The sequence below is a fragment of the Alexandromys fortis genome, unplaced genomic scaffold, assembly GCF_014885135.2.
Source record: "Alexandromys fortis isolate MF-2015 unplaced genomic scaffold, M_Fortis_MF-2015_v1.1 scaffold_4, whole genome shotgun sequence".
NCBI lineage: Eukaryota > Metazoa > Chordata > Mammalia > Rodentia > Cricetidae > Alexandromys > Alexandromys fortis.
In genome coordinates, this window is record NW_026067944.1 from 23,424,891 (window position 1) to 23,448,822 (window position 23,932).

The 23,932-nt window shown below is 36.3% G+C and overlaps 1 protein-coding gene across 1 annotated transcript in view; it reads right to left on the minus strand.

The window, feature by feature from the left end:
* Stxbp5l (syntaxin binding protein 5L) overlaps window positions 1-23,932 on the minus strand; it is a 208,717-nt gene that overhangs the window by 80,242 nt on the left and 104,543 nt on the right. The window contains exons 13-17 of the mRNA XM_050148905.1: window positions 8,279-8,426; window positions 6,564-6,631; window positions 5,334-5,374; window positions 2,779-2,996; window positions 590-762 (exon numbers count right to left, since the gene is read on the minus strand). Of these exons, the coding sequence (XP_050004862.1) occupies window positions 590-762; window positions 2,779-2,996; window positions 5,334-5,374; window positions 6,564-6,631; window positions 8,279-8,426 (648 nt within the window). The remainder of the gene's footprint in view (window positions 1-589; window positions 763-2,778; window positions 2,997-5,333; window positions 5,375-6,563; window positions 6,632-8,278; window positions 8,427-23,932) is intronic.

Genomic DNA, 23,932 nt, shown 5'->3' on the forward strand with positions numbered 1-23,932 from the left:
CAATGGCACTGGGTTTTGATCCTACTGCAAGTACTGGCTTTGTGGGAGCCTAGGCAGTTTGGATGCTCACCTTACTAGACCTGGAAGGAGGTGGGAGGTCCTTGGACTTCCCACAGGGCAGGGAACCCTGATTGCTCTTTGGGCTGATGAGGGAGGGGGACTTGATTGAAGGAGAGGGAGGGAAATGGGAGGCGGTGGCGGGGAGGAGGCAGAAATCTTTAATAAACAAATAAATTAATAATAAAAAACAAAATAATCTTTTAAATTTTATGTTAAAGCTTAACTTAGATGTACTGAATAAAACATTTAACAACAATTAGTAATTAGAAAAACAGGTCAGGGTTTTGACTTGCTAAATTTCCCATTTTATCAAAGTCATGTTTTCTTTAGAATCCTTCTGGGAAACTATAAAAAGGCAAATGAATTATAAAAACACTGTGTGCCCTTTTTGTTGGAGTTATTCAAAGAAAAATGATGCTCTCATAACTAATTTAACGACAAGAGACAATAATAACTTTATCTGTTACAGTGTGCAAGAAATCTATAACTAACATAGGAACATGCTTAGGCACTTGGTAGTAGTTGTTACCTGAGGCACGGGATGCTGTCCTTCGTCACCCCTTCACTAGACACAGTATTGGTGCTTCCGGAAAGACTCCTTGAAGAGGGGAGTTGAGAGGAGAGATCTGGAAATGGAGGACTTGTTTCTGGTTCAGGGGTGATAATGTCTTCAACATCACACTGAAGTCGTACTTCTAATGACTAAAAAAAGTCAGATTTTAATTTAGTCTAAGTTATAATAATAATAGTAACTACATTAATATATGTGAGAGTTTTTAAACTATTCTTAAATTTTAGACCAGTAAATTCAGTAACTTACACTTTGAGAATTATTTTAAGCTGAATTAAGGAGTAAATTATATGAACTATTCAATGACAATGACCAAAAAACCCCATACTTTTTAATTCCTCAAATTGATAAGCAAGATGCCTACTAGTGAAAATAAATTCTTATATAATAAATATTCCTGTGATTTCTCAAACTTGTTTTGTCAACTTGACATAAACTAAAGTCATGTTGTAAGAGGGAACCTCAACTGAGAAAATGTCCCCCAACAGATTGGCATGTAGGCAAACCCCTGGGGTATTTTCTTATCGATTGACCGGGGAGGGCTCATCCCACTGTGGGTGGCGCCAATTCTGGGAAGGTGGTCCTGAGTTATATAAGAAAGCAGGATGCCTCAGTCTTGGGGAGCAAGGCAGTAAGCAGTGTGCCTTCACTATGTCTGTATCTGTTCTAGCCTACAGTTTCACACCCTGCTTGCGTGAGTTGTTGCCATGACTTCTCTGGTGGATGACAACATCTGGAAGTGTAAGTGAAATGAATTGTTTCCTCCCCAAGTTGCTTTTGGTCATGGTGTTTAATCAAAGTAATTGAAACACTAACTAAGACATTTTCTTATGATAAATTATATGATAGATGATTAAAATAAAAGGAGGAATTGACAGTTCTCCCAATGAAAGAAATTTAAACAGATTTATAAAAAGTATTTAATTTATATTGTAGCATGTACATTTTGATATCTAAAAGTAGATTAAAATAATATTCATATGTCATGAACACAGCAATATTACTGAACTTATTACAATAGCAATCTCTAAACCACCAGAAGCTTTTTGACTGTGACAGTCTGAGTATGTGTTATTGAGTACTTACTAAAAATACACAGTGCTGATTGCTACAACACCACTATAAAATCCTGATAAAATTAGCTTCAGTATTTCCACTTTGCTTTTATGTTTCAATTGCCATTTTTACACAAGAAATTACATATGTATGAGTATATATTGTACCAAGATTCTATTACTGCCTATTAATTGCTCAGAGCTATACACACACACACAGAGATAATCAATGGTAAAATTAGGGTTGTGATCCCAAACCCTAGTCTTTCAGTATACAGTAAAAGAAAAATTAATTTTAGTTGAAGTAAAAACACAAAAAGTCCTCTATGAAATAATCTTTATATTCTGGTCAAAAAGGTAAATTATATATATAAATTATAGATATATTAACTTAGATGTAATTCATCCATAGTAACATCATCATTTTGCATAATCAGAATTTTGTGTAATGAATTTAGAAATTAAAAATTTGGTAATAATTATTTTTAACCATATAAAATTTTAGTATATAAAAAACTATTTAGAGTAACATTATAGTTGAGAAATAATCATTTATGACAGCTAGTTAACAAGAAAACATAATGCATTTACATTTTTAAAAGAACAAAGTCTACACTAAATTGACACATATACAGAAAGCAAAACTCTACACTATCTAATTAAATCCATATATGCATATACATGTTTATATCCTATACAATACCTACTTTAAATGTGTTATACACTATAATAAGGAATTTTTCTTTATAAGTAAGAATAATGCTGATATTATATTGACAATTAATATTTAGGAATTGACTTTGTTCAGTCAGGTAGATACAAAATTGAAGAGAACAACATGATGTTCAATTTGTAATGAGATTAATTTTAGATAACAAGTTCATTTTGACACTGAAGTTTTATTAGAAAGCTGTTAATTTGAAACAAACTACTTTCTAATACACTAAGTAATAGTAATTTAAAATACTATAGAATATATAGATTTTATGCTGTCTTTTGATTACTTAAAAACCATACCAAGCAATAGTTCAAATACATAATTGCCTTCTTTTAGTGACTATAAATAGGAAAGTTAAACTTAGAGTAACTTACCACAATTTCTGTTGTAATTTCATGTCTGCTGAATTTATAAATTATGACATACGCAGAGACTCCTGATACACAAAATATTCTGCTCTCTGGACACCAATAAACCATCTGCACAGCAAATGGATCTTCCTCTACAATTTCACACGCTTGTTTGCCATCTCCTACCTTCTGCTTTTCAAATACTTTTGAAGTTTTTAACTTGTACAACATCTGCAGAGTCACTATAAAATATTAAAATGCAGTTATCCTAATTTGATTTTAATTCTTAGACATTGTTCAAGTTTAGTCAGTACATTTGAACCCACAAAAGTAAAACTCAAGTAGGGTAAATCCTGTTTACATAGCAAACCCCAAGGGTCAGGCCCTCATTGTAAGTACTATCAACAGGGAAATTATAAAGAGAATGAGAAAAAGCGTGTATGAGCATTGAAATTATAAAAGCTTATAATGGAAATCAGAACACAAACCTCTCCCAGGTAGCACGTTGCCATGTTTTTTTCACAATAATATCTGCAATTGCCTGATAAGAGGTTGATATAATATTTTAGATTTTTTTTTTAGACAGAATTCTTTACTTGTTTTAGGAAAGATTTCATCTGGTGTTTCTAGTTTAGAAATTTTTACTCAGGGGAAGTTATTTCCCTTCAGAGCACAATAAAAACAGAATTCCCCATACAAAATAAAAGATTCTTGCTCTGAGAATGGTCTTGAAGAGTTTCAAAAGCCAGAAGCTCCTGCGAGAAGGGCACAGCTTGGCTTTAACAAGAAGCAGTATTCAGTCCAGTCCAAAGCAATTCTATAAAACAATTAGCCTGCACTTTAAACATTGTCAGCGACATGAAATATTTGGGCTCACTCTACACTTTAAAGACCTTGAAATATGACCAGATTAAAAACAATGATCCTTTCTAGTTGTTGCTATTGTAAAGGACATCATTGAGATAGCTGGTAAACGCTGAAATAGAAACTGTACGTTAGACAACATCTTTGTGTCATATTAGTCTGGTGTGGGAAGTCCTGTATATGTGTTGCTTTTATTGGTCCATGAATAAAGAAACTGCTTTGGCCTGTGATAAGGCACAATAAAGCTAAGGTTGGGAAAACTAAACTGATGCTGGGAGGAAGAAGGAAGAGTCAAGGAGATGCCATCGAGCCACCAGAGGGGAAAGACCTGAGCTGCTAGCTGGAACCTTGCCAGTTAGTCCATAAGCCTTGTGGTAAAATAAAAACGAATAGAAATGGGTTAATTTAAGATATAAGAGTAATCCAGAAATATTCATAAGCTGATTGGCCAAGCAGTGATTTAAATAATATAGTTATTTTGGGTCTGAGCTGCTGGGGACGAACAAGAGGCCTCCTACTACATTAGTCAGTTTTCTTGTATTCCTTATTTTCATGATTCTTGCCTCCTGGTTACATTCGCAGAAACAAAGTATTGCTAAGTTGTTTTTCTCTTCCTATTCTTAACTGTCTAAGGAAGTGGTTCTCAACCTGTGAGTCTGTGACTCCTGGGGGTTGATTGATGATTTTGCACGGGTTGCATATCAGATATCCTGCATATCAGATATTTATATTCCAATTCATAACAGTAGGAAATTACAGTTACGAAGTAGCAAATGAAATAATTTTATGGTTAAGGGTCACCACAACTTGAGAAACTATACTAAAGAGTCGTGGCATTAGGAAGGTTGAGAACCACTGGAGTTTTAACTACCTAATAAAAAGTTCAGATTAGCTGTTAATTCCTTAAAATATGTTTCTACCTGGGCTGGTGGTAATTGTAATCCTAAAAAGTGATTGGCTGAGGCTTGAGGGTCGTAGAGGCCAGAATAGGTTACCTAAAACTATTCTGTCTGAAAAATAAGTAACACATACATATATAATCTTCCTTGAAATTCACTAGTTCAAATAAACCTCTACAATTTCTTATTAAAATAGCAGTTGATTACAATACATTTAGATTTTTCTTAGTTTGATATGTATTTATACATGTGCATTTCTTTTACTTTTCTTACAACCATGGTTTGTGAATGACATATGGGTAAAATGAAGACTTAGGTAAGTTAATAGGTCTTTCCACATTGACCACATGCTATTCCTTAAATTACCTAATTGTCAAAAATTAAAAAGATATTTTATGTTATCAAATAATTTATAATGTTCCATTGGAATCAACATAGAATTGAATAGGGAAGCTGAGAACAGAGGAATAAAAGCACTGTCATATAATATGCATGTAGGACACAGAGGGAATTCCTTGAACAATTAATCTGGCAAAGCTTGGCTATTTTCCTGATGTAACTTTTTTTTTTTTTTTTGCACAGGATTGTTGAAAGAGTGGCCATAGTCTTGTTTATTTAATATTGTTGAATACAGTTAGGTAGATATACTTTAAGCTGATCTAAAACACAGAAAATGAATTTTGTATCAAAACAATATAATTGTAATTATGCTAATATATTTCTGAAGTGGCAATTTTTCAAAATTAAGTGGTAGATGGCCATGAATAAATATTAACAAAATGTTTTCTGTTTAATGGAGATAAACATAAAACTTACTTGCAGAGGCATCCCAAAATTTTATTGATCCATCAGCATGACTAGATGAAAATAACTTAATATTAATTAAAGTAAATCAAAAGCCATTCTAAATATATACAACACTGAGTTATTATTGCTATCATTATTTTTAAAATGAATATTGATATATGACAAACCATTTCTAAGCTTAAAATGGTTTTTAAAAAGATATATTGGGAAAAGACAAGATTTCCTGTGTAAATTGGTAGTATGGGGGTCATAGGAGAGGGTAGAGGGGAAGAGGGAAGAAAGGGAAGTGGAGAAAATGTATAGTCCATTAAAAGCAATTAAAAAATATACACTGTACTCTGAAGACAAGAGAAAGAAAAATCTTTGATTTTTTTCTGGAAGATTATATATATCATAGTGAATAGTAAAATAGCTTATGAAATGAAATTGAACATTTAATAAAAAGATAACTTGAATATTTATCAGAATATAAAAGCAAATATTTAAACTGATTAAAATTGTCATGATTAATAATTTCTACCAATTTTATACAAACTTATCTACAAAACAAAGAGTCCACAGTACTTCCCAATACATTTGGGAAAGTCAGAATTATCTGAAACCAAACTCAGAAAAAAATATTGTGGGAAAAAAGATTCAACAGTATCTTACTAAACATAGACAAAAAATTATCAAGAAAATATGAATGAGAGAGAGAAACAGAAAGTGTAATTCCTTATAACCAAAAACGTCTTAGGAATGTAAAACCAATCAAACATTTTAATAAAAATCATTTGGCAAACTCTAATTATCCAGAATGAAAACCTAATTATCCAAAATAAGAAAATCCATTTGGTTATTCCAAATGATGCAGAAAGACAGTAGACAAAAACACATCAGCCATTCAGGAATAAACACGATTGATGAGGAAGAAACTTTCCTGAAGTTAATATTCTATGATTTCCAAATAAAGCATTCTCTGAATCTCATCATTTTCCTATGACTTTCTTCTGCTAGTATAATCTAAGTATAATTCTTTTGTTTTAATACTTTTTTCAGCAATGTGATTTTTCCTCTCATTAAAGTTTTAAGAACTATGGATTAAAGCTATTTCTCAGATTCTTCTTACTTTTACTTAAATGATTCATCTGCATAGTGTATAATTTCATAAAATTGTCAAGGCTAAACAAATATTTTTATTGTTTTAAAATTTATAACATAATTTGTTATAATTTACAACTTAGAAAACTTCTGACTTACCCAGTAATAATAATTTCTGGGTAAGTTTGTGCTCCAAGATTCCAAGCTCCTCCACTGACTGGCCATTCCTAAGTAGATTATCAAGGAAAATATAGGAGTTTATTTTTTTCCAGTTTAAATGCTTAAGGTTTTAGAATTAAATGTTACAAAATAATAAAAAATATTTAATATCACATCATTACAAAACAGCCAAAGAACAAGTGCATAGTTGTCTTCAATTTGACAAAAAAAATGAACTTACAGAGTCTAGAAATTGGAATAAAACCCAAGACATCCACATCAAGGTATATCATGGCCAAACTTCACAATGGTAAACACCAAGGAAAAGTGTTGAGAGACACAAAAGGGCACAGGCCTCCCGTACATAAAACTAAAGTAATAATGAATGAAAGATTGGATATCAGAAAACCTTGAAGACAGCTAGGATTGCCAACCAGAGCCAGGCACACAGTCACCACAATGGGAAGCAACATGTCTGAATACTTGGCTGATGTCACGTGCCAGCCCTGCCAGGCCCAATTGTCCTTACAGAGCAAGTCATCAACAGCAATGGGGTACTCTACCAGGAGCAATGCTCTGTGTGTGCACCGTGCCTCTGGCTCTGGTATGAGTTTGAGAGCCAGCAGTACTGCAAGCATCACTTCCAAATGCTGTTTGTTCCATGCTGTCGATTCTGTGGTAAGTTTCTGACTTGGGCACATGATAAAGGCCATGAAGTTGGTGGATTGGCATCCAGGTTCTTTCCATTGTGGACTGTTTTGTGGAGCTAGGTGACCTGAGCTTTGTGAGGACTGCTAGGATACCTCTGCTGGCCCTGCCACAATTCATCTGCCAGGGGTATTTCCTGGCCATTGGTGAGCAGCTCCTCATATACAAGAATGGCGCCTATCACCTAGACCACCTTAGTTGCTTCCACTGGGGAAGGAGCTGACCTCCATCCAAACCCAAGAGCTGAAGCATGCCACCGCTCTACTGTCTGCCTTGTCATGATGATATTAAACAAACAGATCTGTAAATGTAGAATAACAACTCCTTTAAAAGTATATTTTAACAAATATTACCACTTATACAAGCCAGTAAGAGAAGTATTTTTATTTGGATAAATACAATGTTGCACCATATGCCATGTAGTATGTGTTGCCAGCAAGCTATTGTATCATTTAACACCAGAACAGTATGGAAATAGTGCTTCTTTGAATTGTATATTTTAGTTATCCTGGGCCAATTACATAAACCATATTAGAAAGTTTGTGATAATTATAAATATTTGTATTTTAAATACTTTAAAGAAAAAGTTCATTATGTTAGCAACAAATGTTTTAATAATTATATCTTTCAAATGATAAATTAAGGAAGAACTGATTCTCAAATTTCTTAAAATATGATCCATGTAAAAGAAACAAAGGGTGCTTATTATGACTCTGATACTTTATATATGTAGTATAAAATAAGCATGACTGATAAAGTTTATCTTAGTATGTAATTACATATTTAGTGTACGGGAAATTTATAACTCCATAGGATTAGAGCTATGCCACAGTCATGAAATTGAATTTCACTCGTTACATCTTTGACGGTGTCCTCTTACAGCCTCGGAAGTTTTATTTGAGTCATCTTGTGTGCAAAATCAAGACAAGGTAGGAACAAAAACAAACCGTCAGATAAAATGACAAAAAAAAAGCTTGACCATACATACAAATACGGAAAAACTTTACCTTATTACTGTATCCTTGCTTTTTATGCTTGACTCCTATAGAATAGAGTACTAGAATCAAATCTGGAGGGCAATCGGCAAAATATGCTGTGCATGTAACTGGTGACTCATGAATGTCCATTGGGTATGGATTTTCAAAGATTGGAAAACTAATAGATAAAGACAATATATTAGAGTCACTCTGCAAAGATAAAACATGAAGTAATTTTCATAATCAAACCCTAAAATGTTTATAAACATTATAAACTTCACTCTTTTTAGCACCATAAAAATCATTTTATTTGAATACTTTAAAAATATAATTATTCTATAAAATGAGATGTTAATAATGATAGAAATTAATTTCCTTTCCAGGCTTCCAACATGCCATAATGACATGCTCTGTTAATATAAATACAATAACCGTATTAATCTAAAATATATACAATAAGCCTGATGTCCTAAATGTATACCATCTATTTAAATATAACTTTAAATATAATACACTATTATACCATCATACTATTTAAAGGTATAATACAATTAATATATTACAATTAATATACTGTTTAAAGATGCTTTAAAAAGTAAAACATTTGTAAATTTTTATTTTTTCAAAGAAATACATAAAAATTTTAAAACATTTGTGGTAGAAGCTATAAGATATATATGGGTTCTGGAGACTGAACTCAGGCTGTTAGGCTTAGTGGCAGGTGCCTTTATCCACTAAGCCATTCTATTAGTGCAAGAGTTCTTTCTGCCAATCTGAAGTGCTGCAAAGAGAACGGTGTTTCACATCAGCACAGTAGCATAGGTAAAAGCAAATGGGGAGGAGCAAATCATATTTAATTAATGACACGTGGGTAAACTTAGCAACTCATTCAGAGTACAAATTGTTAATTGTATCATTATTTTTTTCCTCTCTTATTGAAAACAGATTTTTTTTTCATATAATATATCCTGATCATTGTTAAGGTTGAGTAGTTAGGGGGAAAGTAAGAATGAATCACTTTAAAGACCAGACCTACACTTGAATTAGACCACAGCAGAAAGGAACAATAACAAGCTCCTAAAATAGTAACAACACAGTGAAGGTATTTGGGAAACATTATTTTAGACTATAGGTAAAGAGCAAGCACAATATATGGAAGAAAAACACAGCTTAGGCATTGAATTTTTTATTCTGAACCCAGAGCCTTTCACATGTTCAGCAAGTGCTCTACCACTAAACTTCATCCCTACCACAAGTCCTTAGATGTAAACATATGAAGTGAAAATAAAAGCAGAGGCAGAATGGAAGGATCAAGTGGGGAGGGGGAAGAAGAGATTGTGGGAGGATAAAAGGGGAGAGAGACTGTAAAATAAGGAACCTTTGAGGGGTAGCATGAAACCTAATACCGCAGAAACTTCCTGAAATATATACATATATGAAGGTTACCTAAATGAAATCACTGAGTTATGGGGAGACAGAGTCCCAACTGGCTAACTTTTGTCACCAAATAAAAGTTTCAGTACTGAGATTGGGTTGTTAAATTGTAGGCCAAAGGGGCCCCACAGAAATCCCCCAAACAACCCAGACTGTTGCAAGACTATAGGTTGCTCTCCAGAAACTGACAGCAAGACCCCATTGCTGAAGATTGTAACATGAGCGGCTGGCTTGTTTGTTGGGGTTTCTGTCCTGCCAGGTACCCCCAGCTGTTTAGTACCTGAAAAATCACACATAGGTCTCCATAAATTATAAGCTGATTGGCCCATTAGCTCTAGCTTCTCACTGGCTAACTCTCACATTTTCATTAACCCATTTTTCTGATCTATGTTAGCCATGTGGCTCAGTACCTTTTTTTCAGTGGGGCAGATCACATCCTGCTGCTTCGGTGGTCTGGACAGCAGTGGGAGTAATCAGCTTCCCAGAATTCTCCTGTTCTCATTACATCATTTCTACTTCCTGTCTGGTTTTCCCGCCTATATTTCCTGCCTGGCCAATCAGCATTTATTTATAACATGATTGACAGAATATAGACAATTCTCCCACACCAGAAGATAACATCTACACACACACATTTTATACACACACACACACACACACACACACACACACACACACACACGTCAAACTGGTGCCTACATAAACCTTTGCTCTACATTTCAGCATCTTTCGTACAGGAAGGTACTCTGTATGCTAGGCAAAAGAAAAATGTAAACATCAAGCCAGCTACAAACCCTTTATCTACAATGGTGTACTATGTCAAGGCAATGGTGGCACAAAGCTTGTAGGAATAACCAACCAATAACTGATTTGATTTAAGCTCTACTCCACAAGATGGAATCATGCCCAACACTGATAGCCCAGAGACCTATACTAATCCTAAATAATACTGGTCTAAAAACATTTTAAGTGTAGTAATAAAATGACTCCTAATGATAGCCTGCTATATTTATAGATTAGTGCCTCATCATCAGAGAAGCACTGTCCTGTGGTAGATGGGGAAAAAAAGGAGACCCACAGTCAGGCATTTTGCAGAGAAAGAGAGAACTTGGAACAGTCAGCCCTAAATCCCTCCCTCAGAGCTCAGGGAACCCTACAGAAAAGGAGACAGAAAGAATGTAAGAGCCAGATGGGGTGGAGGACACCAAGAAAGCAAACCCCCTAAATGAGTATGATCAAAGATCATAGGAACTCAGAGACTGAAGCAGCATGCACAGAGCCTCACAAGTCTGCATCAGGTCCTCTGTGTATATATTATGGCTTCTAATTTAATGTTTTTGTGGGGTTCCTGAGTGTGCGAAACAGTATCTTTCTGGTTTTTATGCCTTCTTTTGAGCTCTTTTCCTTCCATTAGTTTGTCTTGTTGAACTTCAATGTGACAGCTTTTATTTAATTATATTTTATTTTACATTATTTTAAAAAGTAAATGAATGAATGGATGGATGGATAAATAGGTAGGCACTAAGGTAAAGGTTAACAACTGGACTGCCATTTGTATCTGCTAGGAGAGGGAAAAAATTAGTTTTCTCCAACAGAGTGACATTGGATATATCAACCACTGATGTGGGAGTGTCACATATCAATCTGTTGATTTCATTGGTTAAGCAATAAAGGAACTCCTTGGTCCTGATAGGTTAAAAGATAGATGGGAGGAGGAAACAGAATAGAATTCTGGGCGGAAGAGGAAGTGAGGTCAGAATCTGCTCAGCTCTCCTGGAGAGACTCTGCTCTGCTCCTGGACAGTCTCGACAGCTCTGCTGTGGAGCAGAGACGCCATGCTCAGCTCTCCCGGGTAGACGCGATAGCTCTGCGCTCTGAGGCAGACGCATGAAGCTGAGACCCACGATGGACATAGGCTAGAATCTTCCCGGTAAGCGCACCTTGGGGTGCTTACACGCATCATTAGAAATGGGCTAGTCCAGGTGCAAGAATTAGCCTGTAAGGGTTAGAGTTCATGGGCCAAGCAGTTCTTAAATGAATACAGTTTGTGTGTTGTTATTTCGGGCATGAGCTAGCCAAGCGGCCGGGGTGTTGGGGACGCAGCCCCGCCGCTCCTATTTCAACAAACCACTCTAGGAAAGGTCTCATGCTCAAGATTAGTAGACCACCACGTAATGGACCCTACAGGTGTGTGTGTGTGTGTGTGTGTGTGCTTTTATTTTGTTACAGTTTGGTGAGTGTTTTTTGGGGGGGTGTTTTATTTTGTTTCTTGTTTTGGGGGCTTGCTGTTGTATTGGGTTTTTGTTTCCTTTTTGAGAAAGAACTTAAAGTTGGATAAATGGGGAGGGGGAGAAGATCTGGAAGGACTTGGGGGAGGGGGAGAATATATCAAAATATATTTAAAGTTAAAATTGCCTTAAATAATAAAATATAATAAAAAGTTATAACTTCCCAAAAGAAAATCTAAGAACCAACAAAGATGGAAGAATTGTTCATCATCATGCTTGCCTTCATGTTGGGGAAGAATGAAAGAGTGAATGTAGAGGATGCAGTAAAAGGAGGGTGGGAGGGGGGAGGGAGAGGGTGGAGGAAGTAAACAGGGAGAGAGCACTCTAAAGTTGTAACTTGTTTAACATCAATGTGGTTGAGGGAAATAAAACATTTCAAATTTGATATTGGAATTTACATAAGTTTTAATCGTGCTATCAAGGTAAGAAATTTTTTTTTGCCAACAAAATGTTTATTCACATATTTAAGATGATAAGAAGCATAAGAACAAGGTCTGCAGAAATGACTCTGGATAAGAACATTTATTTCTGAAAACAGGAAGATCTTACTCAGTCTGAATCCCCAGCACTGAGATTTAAAGCTGATCACACCAATAACCCCAGCAACCAGGGGGAAAAATGGGTCAGTCTCTGAACCTTGCTAACAACCCACCTAGCAAAGGCAGCAAGCTTCCGGTTCAGAGGAGAGTCTTGGCTAAAGGTAGTAAGAAGGATAGTGATAGGAGAGGATGCCCAAGGACCAACTCTTGGTCTTCTACTTACATGAAAATTCAATGCATGCACCTGTATACTCACAAGCATGTACCACGTACCACACACAGAGACAGAATAAGAATAAATAATTTTCTACTGCTATGAATCATAATGAAAATATCTGATATGCAATCCCCAAAGGGCTTTCATTATATTTATTTCAGTTAATTTTAATTTACACTTTTATTCCAATTGTTGAGTGGTTTGTTGTAACTTGTACCTTTCATGAATAGGTTTCTACTACTGTCCATTCATTGTATGACCTATTCTATAATATTGCCTCTATTACTTATTACTCTTCCAGCACTTATACTTTCCCTCTAACTTGTACTTTGTTCCTCCCGACTCCCATTTTTGCAATTTCTTCCTCCTTGTACTTCATAAATTTTAATACTCTTACCTTGAAAACTATAAATTACCTTTTCCCCTAGGGGTACCCTGTGTCTCTGTTTCTGATAGAAACATAAGTAATAAAGTATCTGTTACTACTTGCTAGAATTAGGATTGCAGTCAAATATCAATTTTCTGTTAACTTCAGTCAATTTTCTTTGAAATATCCCTAAAAAACATAATCTAATAAAATGAGGCAACAAAAGAAAAAAGGAACAGAACAAATGCTGCTCTCAGACTTAAACAGAGATGTTTCTGTGTAGTGGATAATGGCAAATGCAGAGATTCACAGTGCTTAGAACAAGTGACTGCTGAGTACTACTAAGTAATTATAGATAGTTATAATATATATAAATGAGATATTTATTGCACCCCTTCCAATGCTTGGAAGAGGGAACAGAAATAACATAGGGACCAGAAGGTCAAGAGAAGGGCGGTGGAACACTACCTTCTGGCTATGACAGGACCTTTGCAATCATTAACACAAAGCAGCAGTGGTTGCCTGAACTAAGCCTGCATTAGACTGAACCTGTCAACATCAGCTATTGTTGGGTCAAATTCTCATAGGACCATTCCTCCTCCATGGAAATTATTGGTTCATGATGGATGCTGGGGAAGGAGGGTCATTGTTTTTACTGGTGTAGCCACTGGCAAGTCCATCCTTCCAGTGGAAAGCTTCACTCCCATACAAATGCATATGGCCCTGGTCAAATTCAGTGGGCATGGTAAAATATATGTACTATGAAAACAGGGATAGCAGTTAATACTGAGGCCAACATGGGGTACAGGAAAAAAGTTAACAAAAACCATGGAAGCATGAAGAAACCATGCAGAAATCACTACTTTAAAAACTAATTAAAATATAATTTTTAAAGACTTTGAATGGAGGTACAACCATAAATAGATAGATGATTTCAGATGCCAAGGGTCATAAAATGAAAGTCCCTGTGTTCCAGGTGTGAGCCTCCTCCCTTATAGTTATTGGCCAGGAAGTCCTCATAGGTCTCCCAAACTATACAGGAGATAGGTATTTCCATTAGTCACCCACTGTAATTGAATAGTAAAAGAAAGGATCTATTGATGAAAATATCACACACTTCAGTTGCACAACACAAAGAAACTGTACTTTAACTGTGCTGGAAATTCCCTCTTTGCTAGAGAGCCTTCATAGTTCTGGGAATTGCCATGTAGGAAGCTGGGGGAGTAAAGTTATTAACAATCTAAAGTCAGCCGTAGACCTTGTATGCTACAATAACAACTTACCAGACATAGTTTTACTTATAAAAGAATGGCACTACTGCCATGGGAGTAAGCAAATGGTACCTGTTTGGACCTGAAACCTACTCCACAGGAGAGAGTTCATGATTAGTACTGTGTGGTTGAGGGTCCATAGCTGGGGAGTCATGGCCTTCGAGGGTGACCCTATTTCTGTTGTTTTGTAAATGGACATGTTGTCAAACTGTCTTTGAAATATTTGTTTCTGCCATAGACAATGGTTGTCCTTGGTTAAAGAAGCTTCTCTTTGCACTGAATGGTAATTAATTCAGACACTCAAGGCTGGGCAAGATGCTAAAAATAAGTTGAGTGTTCAGCTTTAAACCCTCTCCCAGGCTCACAGAACATGGCAGACGTGTGAGTGGAAATAAAGGGACAGACGAAAAAGGGGTGTGAAACATTGCCTTATGAGCATGACATAAAGCACTCACAAACTCACAACATCTGGGTTGCCTAAATAGGAGCTGTAAGAGACTAAACAAGTACACATTCAGCCATAGAAATGAAGGTATTCATGGGGTCCTGTCTCACACAGGTGAGCAAATGATAGTTGAGGACTGATGAAGAAGGAAAAACACCTGCCTTCAGTGATGTAGTGACTGATGAGTTACTCAAGTTCCCATAGGCAGTCTCAACCCAGTACATGAGACAGACCCTGGTTAAACTCAGTGGACCACAAAGCAAAACAAAAAGACATGAAAGACGGATCTAGACCTTGTGGGAGGGAGGAGAGTAGGAGGATGATAAGGCAGAGTGAAGAATGAGTATGAACAGATTATATTACGTAAAACAAAATTAACGATTAATTGATGAAAAGAAAGAAAAAGTTACTCCTAGTGATGGAGGACAGTCTCATAACAACACATTTACTTTTCTGCATTTTTTAAAACTGAAGTATAATTACATCACTTAACCATTCCCTTTCCTCTCTCCAATACCGCCTTTGCCCTTCTCCCTTCTCAGATTCTTGTACTTTTCCTCTACTTATAACTATTGTTCTTTTATATATGTATGTACAAATATATAAAAACAACCTGCTGAGTCCATCTAGTGCTACTTATATGTATATGACTCCAGAGTTCACTTCTTGGTATTGGGTAACCTGGGGAAGACTAATCCCTCACCCTTAAAAGTCCTTAGTTGCCTATAGTTCTTAGATCAATAGATTTCTATATATCCATTTACACACACACACACACACACACACACACACACACATGAAAGAATGAGCATAGCTATACTTCCAAAACCTCTGAGATATATTCAAGAGACCAAAACTAAGAATTCACTGGACAGAAAGAGATGAGATAAAATCTAAAGGTATGAATAATCAATTCAATACAATTAAAACAGAAAATTCTCCAAATGTAGAGAAAGAAACTATATCCAAACACAGGCAGAATCTAGAACTTAAAGCAAACATGACCAGTGAAGAGCATAACATCTCCAAGACATATTGGAGTTAAGAAGTCAATAATGCAAAGCATAGAAACAGTGTAAAAGACAAAGGAAAATCTACCAACTCACCTATGAAGACAAACACATCAGAATACATCAGATAGCTCACCAGCAATCCTAAAATTCAGGAAAGCATAGAATGATATATTTCAAACCCTGATAGTATGACTGAAAAACAGGAATGCTATATATAGAAAAACCACCTTTTAAAAATACACACCAAAATGAGGACATTTAAAGATAAGCACAAACCATGAAAATTTATTTCTCTCCATAAAATCTCAAATATAAATGGCTCCAAGTCATCATAAAACAAGAGAGAGAGAGTAGCTGACAAGATTAAAAAACAAGATTCAGTTATCTATTGTCTCCAAGAAACAAACCTCATTGGCAAAGGCAACCTCAGATCTATAGTTAAACAATGAAAAATCAATCAAGTAAAAACCATCTTGTGTAACTATCCTACTAGCCGATAAAGGAGTCTCCTTGGTAACATTCACCAAAAGGATAAAGAAGGTCACTAAACATTAACAAAGTGAATAGTTCATTAAGACAAAATAAAAACTGTAGATTGTATGAATAGGATGTTGAGACTCACAATTTCATAAACCCTAAAGGAAGCAAAAGGTCAGATAGGTCTGACCACAAGCGTGGGTGACTTCAACACCCTACTTTCATCTTTAGATAGGTTATCCTAATTAAAAACCAACAAAGAAATACCATAAGTCAAAATGCATCACATTATAGGTCACAAAACAAGTTTTCAAAATACAAATTATTTGATAGATATAACCAATTCCATGTGCCTTATCTGAGTATAATAGAATAAAACTGGAAACCAAAAGCAAATGAAACCAAAACAGCTACACAAATATTAAGAGACTAAAGAATGAATTCTTAAATGACCAGGGAATCACTGAGGAAGTTAGGAAGAAATTACTAAATTCCTACAATCAAATGAAAATAATAGCATAACACATCTCAATCTCTGGGCCAAAGTGAAAGCAGTTCCAAGAGAAAAGTGTGTGGTTATAAGTATTAAAAAATCAGAGTGATATCAAATAAATAATGTAACGATGTACTTCAAGGACTTAGAAGTACAAGAAAAAGCCAAATCCAAACATAGCTATTGGTAGGAAATAATAATTAAGGTAGAAATTAATGAAATGGAAACTAAAAAAACAATACATATCTACTGCACCTGGAGGAAGATCAGAGGGTTTGAGCTCCAGGCTGAACAACCCTGCTCTCTAGGCCCTAACCCCTAGTTGCACATCCTGTGCTCCTCTCCCACCGACTGCCACCCCAGTGAACAGGCAGCAGCATCCTCCCCACTCCACCCCACCATGTCTGCTGCATCAGCAACCATTTGATTCATAAGCCACACTTGCACATGGAGGAAGAATGACAACCTGAGCCATAAGCCCTACCTGCACAGATCGGAAGACGAGGTGGGTAGACAGCAGTGTAAGAATACATTCAATAACATAAAGAGTAATATGGAAGCACCAGAAACTACATGTTCTACAACAGAAGACCTGAATAACCCAACACAGATGAAGCAGAAGAAAATAACCTTAACCATAACTTTATGAAGAGGATAGAGCCCTTTAAATAGGAAATGAAAAATTAAAGAAACGTAAGAAAATACAAATAAAACAATAGGAAGAAATAAATCCCTTAAAGCCAAGAAAAACCAAGATAAAACAATCAAACACATGAAAGAAACAGTTTGAGACTTAAAAATTGAAATAGAGGCAATAAAGAAAACAAACTGAGGGAATTCTGGAAATGGAAAATCTGGGTAAATGAACAGGAACTATAAATGCAAGCATAACCAACAGAATGCAAGAGATTAAAGAGATAATCCCAGGCACTGAAAATACAATAGAGGAAATAAATTCATTGATCAAAGAAATGACAAATTCAAAAATTCATAACACAAAACATCCAGGAAAACTGAGACACTAGGAAAAGACCAAAATAAGAATAATAGGATAGGAGAATTCCAGTTCAAAGGTACAGAAAAAATACTCAACAAAATAATAGAAAAAAACTTTTTGAAACTAAAGAAGAATATGCCTATGAAGGCACAAGAAATTTACAGAACACCAAATAGATGGGACCAAAAGAAAGTCCCCTCAACATATAATAATCTAAATACTAAACATACAGAATAAAGAAAGAATATTAAGAGCTGCAAAAAAAAATACATGATGCCAGCCGAGACTACAATGCCCAGCAAAACTTTCAGTCACCATAGATGGAGAAAAACAAGATATTCTATGACAAAACCAGATTTAAACAATACCTGTCAGTCCTACAGAAACTAATAGTAGGAAAACTTCAACCCAAGGAGTTAAACTACAGCCAATGAAAACACAGGCAATAGATAACCTTACACCAACAAACCCCAAAGAAGGTCAACAGACTAATGCTATCACCATCAACGACAAAACCAAAAATATCAGGAATTAACAAACTCTGGTTATTAATATCTCATAATTAATATCAATGTACTCATTTGCCTCTAAAAAGACATGGGTTAACAGAATGGGTACAAAAATGGGACCCTTCTGCTGTGTACAAGAAACACACCTCAACCTCAAAGATAGACATTACCTCAGAGTAAAGGTTTGGGAAAAGATTTTCCAATCAAATGGACCTAAGAAACAAGCTGATGTAGCTATCCTAAAATTTAACAAAATAGACTTCAAATTAGAATAATCAAATTAGATAGAGAAGGACATTTCATATTCATTACAAGAAAAATACATCAAGATGAAGTCTCAATTTTTAACATCTATATTTCAAATATGAGGGCACCCACTTTTTTTAATTTTTGTTTCCATGTTTATACGTGTTTATTATCTCTTAGAGTTCTCAAAACATCAGAGATTTAGTCCTTAAAAAAATGCTTGCAACAACTTACCTTCCTCCCATACTTCTTTTTTAATTTTTTTTAAAGAAAACAAGCTATCTTTTTTCATTTTACATACTAATCTCAGTCCCACTCCCTCCCCTTCTTCCATTCCCTCCACCTCCCAGTATCCCACCTCCCTATCCACTCCTCAGAGAGGGTAAGGCACATTGCCTTGGGGAAAGTCCACACATTGCCTTGAGGAAAGTGCAAGTCCCTCCCTACTGTATCTAGGCTGAGCAAGATATCCATCCAAAGATAATAGGCTAGCAAAAAGTCAGTAGAAGCAGCAGGGATAAAGTTGATATTACTTCCAGTGGCCCTGCAGTCTGACCCAGCCAAAGAACTGTCACCAACATTCAGAAGGACCACTTTGGACCTATGCTGGTTCCTTCCCTGTCTGGCTGAAGTTGGTGAGTTCCCATTAGATCAAGTAGGCTGTTTTAGTGGGTTCCCATCATAATCTTGACATCTTTGTTCATATTCTGACACCTCCCACTCTTCAACTGGACTTTGGGAGCTCAGTCCAGTGCTCCAATGTGGGTCTCTGCTTCTGTTTGTATCAGTTGCTGGATGGTGATGGTTAAGATATTCATCAGTCTGATTACAGTGCAAGGTCAATTGGGCACCTACATTTGTAAAATAAACATTGCTAAAGCTTAAATCACATATCAAACCTCACAAACTAATAGTGGGAGACTTCAACATCCCATTCTCAGCACTGGACAGGTCTGCCAGACAAAAACTTAACAGATAAGCAAGGAAACCAGCAGATGTTGTGACTCAAATGGACTTAACAGACATCTATAGAACATCTAACCCAAACACAAAAGAATATACCTTTTTCTCAGCACCTAATGGAACCTTCTCTAAAATTGATCACATACTTGGTAGCAAAGTAAACCTCAACAGATACATTTTGGATCACCATGGCTTAAAGTTAGAAACCCAGGGTAGCCAAAACAATTCTGTACAATGAAGTGATGGGGGAGGGTCATCTATGTGTTACTTTCATTGGTTAATAAAGAGACTGCCTTGGCCTTTTGATAGGGCAGAAAATTAGGTGGGCAGAGTAGACAGAATGGAATGCTGGGAAGAAGGGAAGTGAGGCAGTCACCATGATTCTCCCACCGAGACTGATGTAGGCTAGAATCCTTCCGGTAAGCACCACTTTGTGGTGCTACACACATTAATAGCAATGGGTTAATCAAGATGTGAGAGTTAGCCAGGAAGAGACTGGAGATAATGGGCCAGGCAGTGTTTAAGAGAATACACTTTCCGTGTAATTATTCTGGGGCAAAGCTAGCCATACAGAAGCCGGGCGGGACAAAAAGCAGGCCTGCTCGCTTCATCACTACAATAAAGGAACTTCTGGAGGCATCATCACCCCTGACTTCAAGCTCAACTATAGAACTATAGGAATAAAACAGCTTGGTACCAGCATAAAAACACACACATGAAACAATGGAATAGAATTGAGGACCCTGATATTAATCCACACACCTATGAACACATGATTTTTGACAAAGCAGCCAAAATTGTACAATTGAAAAAAGAAAGTATATTCAACAATGGTGTTGGCATAACAGGATGTAAACATGTAGAAGAATGCAAATAGGAGCATATCTATCCCCATGCATAAAACTCAAATCCAAATGGATCAAAGACCTCAACATAAATCCAGTTACACTGAACCTGATAAAAGACAAAGTGAAAAGCAGCCTTGAATGTATTGACACAGCACAGTAGTCAATTTCCTAAAAATAGCACCAGTAGCACAGACACTGAGAACAACCATTAAAGGGGACCTGCTAAATGTGAGAAGCTTCTGCAAGACAAAAGACATGGTCAATAAGACATAATGGCAGCCTACAGAAGAGGAAAAGATCTTCACCAACCCATCTGACAGAGGGCTAATCCAGAATAAAGAACTCAAGAAACCAGACATCAAAATACCAAACAATCCAATTAAAATATGGGGTATCAATCTAAACAGAATTCTCAACAGAAGAAGTTCAAATGACTGAAAAACATTTAAGAAATTTCTCAACATACTTAGTCATTAGAGAAATTCAAATACAAATGACTCTGAGATTCCATCTTACACCTGTCAGAATGGCTAAGATCAAAAAGACTGAAGACAGTTTATTCTGGAGAGGATATGGCCTAAGGGAAACACTTCTCCATCACTGGTGGGAATGCAAACTTATACAGTCACTTTGGAAATTAATATGGAGGTTTCTAAGAAAATTGGGAGTCAATCTACCTCAAGACATAGTAATACCACTCTTGGGTATATACCAAAAGGATGCACAATCCTACCACAAGGACATTTGCTCAACTATGTTCTTAGCAGCTTTATTTGTAAAACCTGCCCTCAGCTGAAGAATGGATAAAGAAAATGTGGTACATTTATATATGGAGTATTACACAGTGATTAAAAAATGACATGAAATTTGAAAACAAATGGATGGAACTAGAAAAAAAAAACTGATTGAGATAACCCAGACTCAGAAAGACAAATACGGTATTACGTACAAAACTCCTAAGTGGATATTAGATATAAAGCAACGGATAACCAGGGGCAGGTTTTAGCTATCATGAATAATATAATCCATAACCTCAGAGAAGCTGGATAAAAAGGACCCTAAGAGGGGCACACATGGAGGGCCCCATGAAGGGAAAATAGTGAAGATCACCTGGGTTAACTGAGAGTGGGTGAGAAGGGAGGGGATGGGGAATGGGAACATGAGGGTTCAAGATGGCTGAGTTGGGGGGACAGAGAGGGAGAGCATTGAAAGAGATTTCTTGATAGAGGGAGCCATTATGGGGCTAGGGAAAAAGCTGGTGCTAGGGAAATTCCCAGGAATCCATAAGAATGACCCTACCCAAGATTCCTAGCAATAGTGGAGAGGGTGCCTGAACTGGCCTTCCCCTATAATTAGATTAGTGACTATCCTAATTGTTATCATAGAAACTACATCTAGTAGACAGACACACATGCAGTGATCCACAGCTAAGCTGGGCTGAACTCCTGGATTTCAGTTGGAGAGAGGGAGATCATATGAGCAAGGGGGTCAAAATCACGATGGGGAAAACCACAGAGACAGCCCACCCAAGCTAGTAGGAGCTCAAGGATTCTGGACTGACAGCTTAAGAATCTGCAGGAGATCAAAGTAGGCCCCCTGAATGTGGATGGCAGTTATGTGGCTTGATCTTTTCAAGGTGCCCTGGCAGTAGGACCAGAACTTATTCCTGGGTGTATTAACTGGCTTTTTGGAGTCCATTCCCTATGTTGGATACCTTGTTCAGCCTTGAAACAGGGGGAGGGGCTTGATCTTGCCTCAACTTGGTATGCTAGACTTTGTTGACTCCTCAAGGGAGGTCTTACCCCCCCAGGTGTGAATGGGGGATGGGAAAGAGGGAAGGTGCTGGGGGGAGCAGAAGAAAGGAAGGGACTGGGGTTGGTATGTAAAATAAAAAAAGATAAAAATAACAATACATGGAATCAGTCAAACAAAATGGTCTTTGAAAGCTTAAAGAAATGATTGACAAAGTGTTAGAAAACCAAACAAAGAAAAAGAAGATTCAAACTCATAGAGAGGTGGAAAAAATTCTATCATGACAAACCTTAATTTAGAGATGATTAGGGAATACTTGGGCAAGTATTTAAAAGGAAACTCTAGAAAAATGTATAAATTCCCAGATATACATATGATATACCAAAATTAAATCAGTAAGCTATAAATAAGTTAGTAAGATTCACAATGAGCAATGAGATTAAAGCAGTAATACTCTTCCCACAAAGAAGTGCAGGAACACACAGTTACTACCAAATTATTCCAAACCCTTCAGGAAGTACTGTCCTCCAAATTAAAGGAATATTACCAAACTCATTGTAAAAAGACAGCAGTACCTGGATAACAAAACTAGATAAAGACAACAAAAAAGGAAGTGCCCTAATTTGAGATGATAGAATTCAAGACATGACACCCTATAGTCTTCACTAATATCTCTTTGGATGAAGCCATTGCTACAAAAATCAGATAAAGGCATAAAAATATAGAACAACCTCCTTTATGAACATAAACACAAATTTTTCAATGAAAGACTTGCAAACTGAATTCAACTGCACATCAAAAAGATCATTCATGTAATCAAGTTACAATCATTTTACAGAGTAAGGGATGCTTCAACATACATAGCTCAACAAATGTATAAATCAATAAGTATACTCAAGGATAAAAATGAAGTGATCATTGCAGTAGGTACAGAAAAGGCTTTTTGACAAAATCTAATTCTTCATAATAAAAGCCCTGAGGAGATTAGGAATAGAAGGAACAAATCTCAACATAGTAAGAGTTGTATATGACAAATCTATGGCTGACATTATCCAACTGGGGTGAAAAATAGAAAGCATTTCCACTGAAATAAAAAGACAAGTGTCCCCATTCTCCACTCTTACTCAATACATAACTTGAAGCCTTATCAACAACAAGAATACAAGAGAAAGAAGTATAAAGAAAAACTGAAAAGGAAACCAAGTATCCTAATCTGCAGATGCTGTAATTCTAGGCACAAAACCCATAAATATTCCATCAGAAAACTGTTAAGTTTGATAGATACTCTGAGAAAAGTGGTAAGACAAAAAATTAACAGGCATAAATACACCATGACCAATAAAACTGAGGAAGAGCTGGAGGAAATGATTACATTTGCAATTACTTAAAAAAAAAAAAAAAAACGCGGACAGTCTTTCTACCTAGGCCAAACAACTACCCTCCACTTTTCAGAGCTTCCTTGTCCCTAAGTTACCCAATTCTACCTGCCCCTCCTGGATGTGCCTTTACTTTGCTGCCAGGTTGACCCCCATCCTTTGTCTTCCCTAAGCTACCCAGTTCACCTCCCTGATGGCCAAATCCAAATGCTGTGCATGGTGAAGCACAATTAATAAAAACTCAAACACAGAAACTGGGGCTCAACCTGAAGGTCAGAAAGCAAAACAGTCAGCCACCGGCTCTTACCTCACTCTCAGTCCAAAATGGCAATCCTGCCTGCAGGAATCCCAGAATAAGACCAAGACAAAGCTGTCTCCTCCTGTCTTATAATCCTCTCTAGTTCTGGAATTAAGGGCATACACCACTAACACTGGTTTCTAGGATGAGC